The sequence below is a fragment of the Salvelinus fontinalis genome, chromosome 3 (assembly GCF_029448725.1).
Source record: "Salvelinus fontinalis isolate EN_2023a chromosome 3, ASM2944872v1, whole genome shotgun sequence".
NCBI lineage: Eukaryota > Metazoa > Chordata > Actinopteri > Salmoniformes > Salmonidae > Salvelinus > Salvelinus fontinalis.
In genome coordinates this window covers 36,416,021-36,426,916 of record NC_074667.1, presented here as the reverse complement: position 1 = coordinate 36,426,916, position 10,896 = coordinate 36,416,021, and the positions used below count along the sequence as shown (strand labels likewise).

General features: G+C 38.9%; 1 protein-coding gene across 1 annotated transcript; it reads left to right on the top strand.

The window, feature by feature from the left end:
• Positions 1-1,048: 1,048 nt before the first annotated feature.
• LOC129834605 (homeobox protein Hox-C12a-like) lies at positions 1,049-5,264 on the top strand. Its single transcript, XM_055899761.1, has 2 exons — positions 1,049-1,640; positions 2,743-5,264. The coding sequence occupies exons 1-2, from the start codon at positions 1,049-1,051 to the stop codon at positions 2,979-2,981; spliced, it is 831 nt and encodes a 276-aa protein (XP_055755736.1). The 3' UTR covers positions 2,982-5,264.
• Positions 5,265-10,896: the final 5,632 nt, after the last annotated feature.

The following is a 10,896-nucleotide window of genomic DNA, read 5'->3' as shown; positions in this document are numbered from 1 at the left end:
GTTAAGAACAAATCCTTATTTTCAATGATGGCCTAGGAATAGTGGGCTAACTGCCTTGTTCAGGAGCAGATCGACAGATTTTTACCTTGTCAGCTCGGGGATTCGATCTTGCAACCTTTCGGTTACTAATCCAACGCTCTAACCACTAGGCTCCCTGCCGCCCTTCATCGCTCACTTTACTCAACTTGATTGTGACAGGGGTGCTCAGTTGCAAATCAATTAATAAAAATGCACTGTGATTAATTTCGACTAATGAAGCGCATTTAAGCTCCTTCGACCACCTTGTTAAAATAATAGTGAGTTTATACCGAGCTACCCAGTGAATGGCCACGAACGTTTAATAGGATATTCCTCAGAGAAGCACGAGTATCATTTGAAATATACGCTCTTAAAATAACCTTACTGCAGATCGTCTCGTTTTTTACTGAGCCAACGGTTTCAACCTACTGACCCCGTTACTGTAAATACGAGAGGAGTGAGGCTGTGGGCATCAGTCGTTCCTTAAAACAGGCCCGTAAAGTGGAGCATCACAGCTTTATATGACATTCCGATTCATCTGTAATTTGCTCTAAAATAAAGTCGGACAAGCACACCCAACAATTGTAGATATTTGGTGCGTCGGAAACAATAGAACACTTACAGACCTTTTTGCAGCTGCCTTGTAACTGTTAAATGACATATTAAAAAGAAAAAGCAAGCTCTGGGAATACTTGACTGAGATCAAGATGGCCTGTAATATTAATGGATGGGGGTATCACTTAAGCATGAAAGAGTATAGTATTTTGAAGCACATGCAATAAGGAGAAAACACAACCCAGATTTCCTTTTGCATTAAATGTTTATAAGTATTTTAAAAAGCTTATAAAACCCGTAATACAGAAGCTAATGTTTTGTTTGGTCAGACATGGACATAGTGGGTGGTACCTTCCGTAAGGCAAATTGGTGGGGACATGTGACCCTAGTTCGACCAATCAGGCGCGCCGCTCGGTTTAACTATGTTAAATGTCAGATTACTATAAACTAGAAGCTCTTGGCCGGGCCCGCCGAAATGGGCGAGCATAATCTTCTTAATCCCGGGTTTGTGGGACCGTTGGTAAACATCCACACGGGAGACACATTTTACCTCCCCAATTTTAGAGCGTCCGGGGGACAACTGGCGGGTCTACCCTCTCTCTCCTACCCAAGAAGGGACAATGTATGCTCCCTTCCTTGGAACGCGTCGGAGCCGTGCAATGGATATCCTCAACCCTACTTTAGCAGTGCCATGTCCATTAACCCCTCTTTCAACCGTGCATGCGAAATCACCAGGCAAGATGAAGGCAAATGTTTTTACAGCAACGGTGGCGGCAACAGGGAACCTTGCGCTGAAAGCGCAAACCTCAAACGTGAAGAGAGGGCAAGAGGAGACTCTTCCTCCATAACGACGGAGCATGGACTGCACAACGGGATTGGCAACAACGGTACATATTCCAAGTACGACTATGGCGTGGAGCAGTTGACCCAAGATCCGCCATCCTGTCAATCCCTAGAATCTGACTCCAGTTCATCGCTGCTCAATGAAGGGAGCAAAGCCTCTACAGGCATCGCTCAGGCGTTGACATCCCCTGGCAATCACGCACCAAGCACAGCAGCGGGCGGAGGTGAGGGTATTTATTTATATACGACAATGCATTGCCTTTTATTGGATGTTAACAATGGAATGTTATACGCTTGTTTTTTTCATTAAAATCTTATTTCTTTATTTGTCAATATAAATGATTAGGATAATGAATTGACCCGAGGCTTGCGTGTTGGGATGAGCACCGCTAGGGGAAGCATTCAAGAAAGGGTTCATATGTCCGTTTACACTCAGCCTTTACACACCAGTAAACCCTTACAGCGACATAAAAACTAGATATTGTTTGTGATAAAAAATAAAAAATAATAATAGAATGTCTTGATCATACTAACGAAACAACAGTATTCGATTTTGAACCACTTCAACCTAATTTCAGGATAAGGTCTGCAAATACAGATTCATGTTTTTTGAGAGTTTGTTGATAACTACACCAATATTTGAACAAAATCATACATCAAAACAATAAATGTTATTCACAAGAACGCTCGTTTGCATGCCTCTTGGCAATTTTATATGCTTGCAGGCTCGAGAGAGATTGGCGACCTTAACTGCCACTGTAAACCTTGTGTGTCACAGAGTATTGTGAATTATAGCTAGTGTCTCTCCACAATCAAATTACAAGAAAGATGTGATCTGTCCCCCTGTCGTCCCACACATTCTTTAGTGAACTTCTAAATTGATAAACAGTAGACCTACTAGTAGAATGTAGCTAATTTGTTTGTGTCCATATTCTAATCTGACAATTTACATGTTGGTAATTGGTCTGCTTTAAGACTGGGTCAAGAACTGCTTACATTGGTGACAAAATCGTTCAAAATACGTTTGTGCTTTGAAAAACGGGTAATCAGCTCTGTAGAACCAACCCATTGGTGCAGTGCAGGATTTTTACCTTACCTTGGCGATGCATGCTAAGCTATATAGCTACCCTCCTGTAGGTTTTCACTCCAAACCCAGTTGTATCTAACCTGGTTCCGTTTATGAAGCAGCTAATTATTAGAATCAGGTGTGCCAGATTAGGGTTTGAGTGAAAACCTACAGGACAGTTGCGCTCCGGGAACAGGTTTGGAGAGCCCTGCTATAGAGCCTCATCCCATGCTCACCCATCCACTTCTCCCTCTCTCCAGGCGCCCCGTGGTACCCAATGCACACCCGAACCCGAAAGAAACGTAAACCCTACTCCAAACTCCAGCTGGCGGAGCTGGAAGGCGAGTTCATGCTCAATGAGTTCATCACCAGACAGCGGCGAAGGGAGCTCTCTGACCGCCTGAACCTCAGCGACCAACAGGTTAAGATATGGTTCCAGAACCGGCGGATGAAGAAGAAGAGATTGATGCTTAGGGAGCAGGCGTTGTCCTTCTTCTAAGAGGGAGAGATATATTTTAAAGAGGAATATAGGCAGGCTGTATTCTCAATGAAACATACTGTTGATTATTTTGGTGTAATCAAATTCGATGGCATATAGCATGCACAGTATGACGTCTGACGTCCTTTAGAAGAAGGATATTTTCTGAAACAAAACGACCTCATCTGAGTTATCACTACATCTATCTCGAAAAACAAATCAAGAGACCAAATAATATCTTTATCTGACCTTAAATCGCATTAAACGTTTATCAATACAAGTAGTGACAGTGCAAGGGCTAATAGTCTTCCCTATATTATGTGTTCTTTGATATAGAACATTCGAAATAGTCAGCGCCCAGGAATGAAAGGCACAGTGCAGTCTAAAGCAACACAAAGTTTCAATTAACATTATTCGGGAAAATACAATTTGGGATTTGTAACTTTTTTCTAAGATTTCTTTGGCTATTTAGTTTCCCATCCTTTTACCAATGCACTAACACTTGTGACTCATTCGGTACGGCAGAACGTCCTGTCTACCATGTTCACAATCATTTCAAACAAATGTAACTAATCAAAGTATATATATATCGGATTTTTACAAATTGATTTGATTTAAGATATGAACAATTTCAGTAATAAGCATAGGCCTGCTTGTTGAGAATATGAAGCTAATAGAAAGTTACGGAATCCATACTAATAGTTATTCAATATTAAAGAGTACGTCAATCAAATTTGCGATTGCATAGCATGTATTTATAAACCTTTTTAGTCTCATGAGTGGAATTAAGATTGAACTGACCCAAATTATGTTTCATAAGTTTGAGTTCACTTAGCTACGTCTATGTAGGCACGGTGCATCAATATGACTATGGCCCATAATGGTTTACATCCAATCTACATTTCACCAGTATTAAATAAGTCATGACATGGTCGACCCCAGAACTCTTAAAACAAGTGTTACAACGTTCATGAAAGGTTGAACTTGGGCTTTGGCATATTCAGCCATTTTTTAAATATTTTTTTATCTCAGTGGATCTTAAGACGGTTTTGGGGCATGCAATTAAAAGCCAAGTTATTCATTTTCAGTCAATCATGTGCTCTAGGAAACGTGCATGGCCACGGTCAAGGACAACAACTGACCATACAGCCTACTGCGTCTGTCAGAGCCATCCATTCTAGAGCCGTTTTCAGGAGTGCATTTCGATATTGTTTGTAAATTACAACACTTTGATTTACAAAAGTCGAATATCTGCTATTACATTTCTCATCCCGCTAAAACACACACACACACACACACAAAGTTTCCGAGTTGCAGTCTTAAAGGCTAGTGGGGGGACTACGATAAGCTATTTGAGTTTGCTTTGGGGAGGGGTGAGCAAGGGTACATGCTGCTATTTCTGTGCGGAATGATCCGCGGATTCTCTTGTCGCTTGGGTGCAAAGTAATAGCCTATGTACCGTCATGACTATTTATGGACTGCGATCTGTTTACTGCAATAATAATTGGGGGCTTATGTAGACCAATATCTTTTTTCGTAAACACTCGGATCCCTCTTTAAACCTGTATAAATAACTGAGCAGTTATCATGGAGTAGGTGAACGTGTTCTGATTTAAGTGCGTCCCCTAGCCCCACAAGGGCTGGAATGAGAGCAATGAATCTGGGAATTGCAATCAGTTTTACTCTATTGTATTGATAGTTAATACAAAAAAAGGCTAATACATGTTTTGAGAAGTAGGCCAAATTCCTAAAGGCTTGTATAGCATATCCATTGTGACATGTGAAAAAGGCCTAGAAAGTAGTCAACAGGATTCATTCAATTTTATTTGGGCTCATCCGTTCCAACACCAAATACTGAAACTCACTTACCTTCTATGCATTGATGATTATTGCTTGTTGTCTGTTATATATTTTTTATTATCGTTATAATAATTTTCATAATGAAAGCTATAAGTAGATTTTAATGTTATCAAAAGTAGTACCTATAGTCAGTAGCTGTATTATTGTCAACGTGACCGTGTTTGTAAATAATTCGGAATATATTCTCCCCTAGGAACTTTGTTGATGAAAATGTAACTGTCCTGAATGGCTTGCGCTGCTTTGTTTTCATCTCATCTCTCCAGTGTTATTCAATACGTCCCCCTTTTGTCTCAATGAAACCAACTCACGTATGCTATATTGTAAAATAAGAATGTTTACAATAACTGCATTTTAGAATGAGCAATATGATAGATTTTCGTTTTGTCTGTGTTATGTAACATCTATATCCAGTTTATAGAATAAATGTGCCTATACCAATATGAATTACATGAATGTTTCATATGTGTAAGGTTTATTATGTCTATTAAAATATGTTAACTTTTATATCATTATCATATTGTTGGTGTAATTATACTCATTGGTATTATTTAGTTGGAGTTATGAGTAACATCAATATGGCAACAAGTAGTGGAGGGGTTGTAGACGTTGTGGTGTGCATGTAGGTCTAACTGTAGAGCGCATATAGGCCTTGAGCACACGCCGTTCTGTTAATCCTCACAACCAACAAAATCATGCAGAAGAATTCAACTTAGATACCCGAGGCAAACTCCCAGAAGTAGCCTGGTACCTTTTTGATTCTCAGCCTCACATTTCAAGCAAATCATTTTATAAGGTATAGTGGTACAAGAAATGCTAGCAATAAATCCAGTTATAGTTCCTTTTTTGGTCAAGTTGGCCACAGCAAGCTATGCTTTTACAAGGTTGCGAAGAGGACGCAATAAAATAATATATTAGCAATGAAACACTTTTCCCGCTGCTTGCACCACCACATAACAATATGGTTCAGTGATATGGGCCGATGATCAGAAACTACAATATGACGATATGTTTAGGAGGGATGCCTCAGTCTTTGTTTTGCTTTGCTCTTTAATCTGTAGGCCTAATTTAACTCCAACCACGTGTGTATACACGTTGCTAAATACATAGACTTTTATGATAGGAACTTTACGTTGTGAAAACATTGGTTTCTCAGCGCGGTGGTTATAGGTTTAGACCCATTGAATGGAGCTGTTACAGTTCCGGAGGCCAGAAACATCAAAAGTATCCATCACTTTGTGTTCAGAATTATCATGCTTTTACGCAACTGGATTTCTTGCACTGAACTTCAGTTTACTTAAAGCTTTATTTATGGAAATGCATTCAGATTTCCACATTCACACAGAGGCTTACCTCTGATCACAGATATATTCACCTTGACATTGGGTTTAGCAAAAAGTATATTCTAGTATTTATTTCAACCTCTTTGACTTTAGTAATATATGCTTACAATTCGTCTCAGGTCAGCTCATCGAGTAGGCGAAAGGCCATCAATAGGCTTTATGGTATATATTAATTTGGCAACTAATTGAATATAAACATTTCCCGAAGGTTTTGCCCATATTTACGTTATACAAACTTATTTATTTAAAAGCCTTTTTGAGATGTAGTTACATGTTTTGATTTCATGGTGAGCGGTTCTTCAATCGAACCTACATATTTTGATGTCTCCAAAAAAGAAACTGGAAATAGGCTGCAGCGACCTTCCAAAACAATTCGGTAGGCTATAGCGCTAGCTCTGACCGAACACAAGCCTATCTGTCACGTCAAGGTCAAATGCACTAGTTTTAGCCTTGCATGTTTAGCAGGGCGTACAAGTGGTAGAAATGGCAGGAATTACTCTTTATTCAGAGCTAGGTGTGACTGCACGGTCTATTCTCCTGTCCCTGCTGTCAAACAAGTCGTGTGGGACTAAGATTTATTCTCAGGGTTACAATTCCTCAAGTATTCAAGTACCAATATCTTAATCTCATTAGAAATGCAGAAATACTATAACATATTGCTATATAAAACACGGAATGCGTTTTTTTCACATTTCCATCAAATGAGTTTGTATTAACCTCCTTTTTGCATCTTCTACGTCCAAGTGGAGCTGCTAAATGTATCATGTATAGAAAATGCAAATGTAAATGTATGACATATATCGTATTGGATAACCAACAGATAGTTTTGACTTTGAGACGGTCTCCAGGCTCTTTTATGGTGACTTGTCTGTGGGGATCAAAGGTCAGAGCTGTGTACGGCGTTGATGCAGACCTTGAATGTGGGACCAAAGCCTCCCTCTGAGGAGGGAGACGGCCTAAGGAGAAAGGGAATAATAAATAGCCTACTGTGTGTGTCTCTGCGCTCCGTACCATTGCGTCACATGCTAAAGGACCTATTCCGCAAATTGGTCTGAAGAAACTATTTGTGAACTTTTCTGTTGTGTTTATAGGTTCAGTCTGCGTATCCACTGTCCTAAAACGAATAGTCAATCAGTTTTTGAGTTGAGCCTACTGTTTTGAACAATCATGAGATATATTTACAACAAATAGGACAGAGAAACCCAAGAGTCTTTAAAAACGTCGTGCATAATCTTCTACTCAAAATCACACACACACACACACACACACACACACACACACACACACACACACACACACACACACACACACACCACACACACACACACACACACACACACACACACACACACACACACACACACACACACACACACACACACACACACACACACACACACACACACACACACACACACACACACACACACACACACACACACACACACACACACACACACACACACACACACACACACACACACACACACACACACACACACAGCGACAAAGAGCAAGAGAGACACCAAGTGCATGTCATTTCCTTCTATGCATCCTCAGGATATTCTTCTTATTAACTAGGACATGAGTGAGAACTGCATCACTGTTTTTTCCCATAGTTTCGGATGATTTTAACTGATTTGTGTGATATCTTTTGTGACCGTTTATGAAAAAAATGTCACTTTAATCTTGTAGTTAGGAAATGCAGTCTATTCCAAGCTTATTTCTTATATTTTCCACGTTAATGTTAGAATTGACTGATTGGGTGAAATGTAAGCCTAACATATTAAATAGACCATGGTCTAGGGATGGACAAATTAACAAGAGAAAATACATAGATAGCCTAGTTCTACAAGAAGCGAATATCAACCATGTCCGTTTTTACGCGTAAGGTTTGTGCGTAAAACAGGATTTTCTGTTAGGCTTTTTGAACTGCTGTAAGCAAAAATATTCATGGGTTTGCCTAAAAGTGTTATTCTGTTAATTCAGCATCTTGATTGAAAAAATAGAGACTTAACATTTGCGTGCTTCAGTATTGGCCTGATCACTAACTAGTCATTAGAATTATCAAACTTATGACATTTCAGGATGAAAGGCCGTCATTGTAAATAAGAATTTGTTCTTATCTGACTTGCCTAGTTAAATAAAGGTTAAATGAAAAAATGAAAAAAATGAAACTGCAAATGGCATAGGCTACGTTAATTTTAATAAAGTGCGTTTAGTTTTTTTGTTGTTGCTGTTAACGTTGCTGTAGTATAATTTCCCAACCGATAATACCGACTGTTTAATAGGCTATTTATGAAAATATTGTTCGACGGGTTGTGTGTAGTCGTTATCCATGCTATATGCTAATAAAAAGTATTTGAGAAAATAAAAAATACCAGACATAATACAAACAGTACAAGTAAGAGTAAATACAATGTTTGTGCCAATAATGTTTGCTATATTCAGTAGCCTATACAAACATTTTAGTTGCTAATGAAACACAATAGTTTTATTAAAGAGAAATAGACTAATATTTACATTTTTATGAAACACAAGGACTGATTATAGGTCCATGTGATTTATATTGCTTGAAATAATGTACATTTATGGATACGTGGTATTTGTAAAGAGGAAGTTGCCTTCATTCTTACGCATCTCCCACCATTTGCTTTTCACTTCCAAAGCCATTTGCCAAGTTCAGACACCATTGTTTGTTTGTGTCTGAGTGTGTGTGTGAGAGAGAGATAGAGAGAGAGAGAGAGAGAGAGTGCGTGCGTGTAAAAAAATAAAATGAAGAGAAAGATGACGATTAGGTCACGATTTAGCCTGGCGAATTCACTGTGTCTTTTGTTGTCATATCAATATTTAACGAGTGTCTGTGTCAAACCATGAAGTTGTAGCCTAGCCTACATAGCTAAAGTCTTCAGATTTTCACCACTAAAGTCGGTAACTCAGTGTCGAGGTCACATTTGGAGCATGTGCTGCTTATTTACAGACACGGAAACACAACTCTCTTTCGAGCAACCAATGGATCTCCAAATGTGGCTTTGTGAACAATATATCAGACAGTGATATCTGAACCACGAATCTGACATAATATTGGATTACACATGTCCAAACCTCACACGCAGGTGTTATCCCACCTTTTGCAGTGACAACAAATGAACTGAAGCAAGCATTTTTTGCATTTTTTGTTTCATCACCCATATGAGCGTTGTCATTTTGCAAGGAAGATGAAAAAGTGCTTAAACACAATGAAAACAAACAATGGAAGGAATTTACATTTTCAAATTTTCTGAGGTGGCCTAGACCTATTTCTTAACTGTTTTTATTTGTATTTTCACAGATAAAATGCAAACAACAACTGAATTAGAATAGGCATGTGAATGTCTACACCCCAATATAATATGGGAGCATAGTAAAACTAAAAGGTTGCTTATGCCAAATTAAGATTGGACCTATTCTTTATAAATTGTTTTCATTTAATTTGCGTGCTTTTTTTTGACAATCTAGTTCTTTTAGGTAGTTTTCATTCAGATTTTGGTTAGAATCTTCCAAAGATTTTTCGTCCAACATAAGGCCTACGCCTAAACCACCGTGCATTCATTTCAGTAAGGCCAACCGCGCATTGGTACGGCATAGATTCAACTATATAAAACAATGTAAGCTACTTTTAAGGTGATGATGTTGTGACATATGGCTGTGTTGATATGCTTAGATAAAAAAAGGTTTTATACACACATTTTGTCCATGTTTTTACTATATTGCACGCTTATCTGAAAGGCCTATATGTAACGAGCACCATTTCTCTATTCCTAAATTCAAAGTAGGTATGTTGTTATTATTATTAAATAGCCTATGTCTATGTTGGTATGTTTGATATGTTCAGATTTAAAGTAGGTTTTGCGCACACCCTTTCTCTATTCTTTTTGCGGTATTGCTGTTTAGACATCCCATATCATGTGCATCTCCTAAGAATATCGACCTTTATGCACGCTGAGAATTTTGACTTTTACGCACGTTTATCAGATACGTTTTACGCACACCTTATGTCTATTCTTAGATTCAAAGTAGATTTGCTATTAAATCGCCTATAGTTAATCTCCATAATGTCTTGATGAACTAAAACCCATCACCTGAGTTTTTTTGAGTAACTACTGTCACTTGATGTGGAATCTTATTTGCATTTTATTAGCAGCCTATTTGCCAAATACAGTTACTGTGGGTTGTTCCGTGTGCTTGTGGGGCTCATGGCTTAGCTTTGCGACATAATCCTTCGTCATATTTGCCATTAGGCTATAGGCCTATATCCACCCACTACATGCCAAAAACGAATTCAGAGGCGTAAATCTGAGAAACTTTTTTAACTTTCCACATGAGTGCGCCATACAAATGGCTGTGCAGTGTTTTGATGTTAAAGATTTCCACACAGCTGCGCTTGCGGACGGTGCGGCACATTGTCCATGTTTTTCCTGCGGTCTATGTGGGCGGAAACCCCCCGACAAATTGAAGGTCAAGTTAGTAAGCTCCTTATATGGGGCTCCATTGTCCATCGTCAATGTTTTGGGAAAAGGGCAAGAATGACCGGTTAAAAAAAGAGGGGGGAAACTGCTCCTATAAGTCGTTTGGTGGTTGTATTTTATAATACATTTCTCGTTGAGTATAAAGTAAGACTTACAACTTAGGTGGATAGAGAGGGACAGGAGAGGAAAGGTTCAAGGGCGCGTTTTTGAGAGAATAAATTGTTTCTC

What these genes read in the sequence shown, in the direction of transcription:
- LOC129834605 (XM_055899761.1), top strand. Translation starts at nt 1,049, where the DNA reads ATGGGCGAGCATAATCTTCTTAATCCCGGGTTTGTGGGACCGTTGGTA. An exon ending in AAGCACAGCAGCGGGCGGAG is followed by an intron (nt 1,641 to 2,742) that starts GTGAGGGTATTT and finishes CCCTCTCTCCAG; the next exon opens with GCGCCCCGTGGTACCCAATG.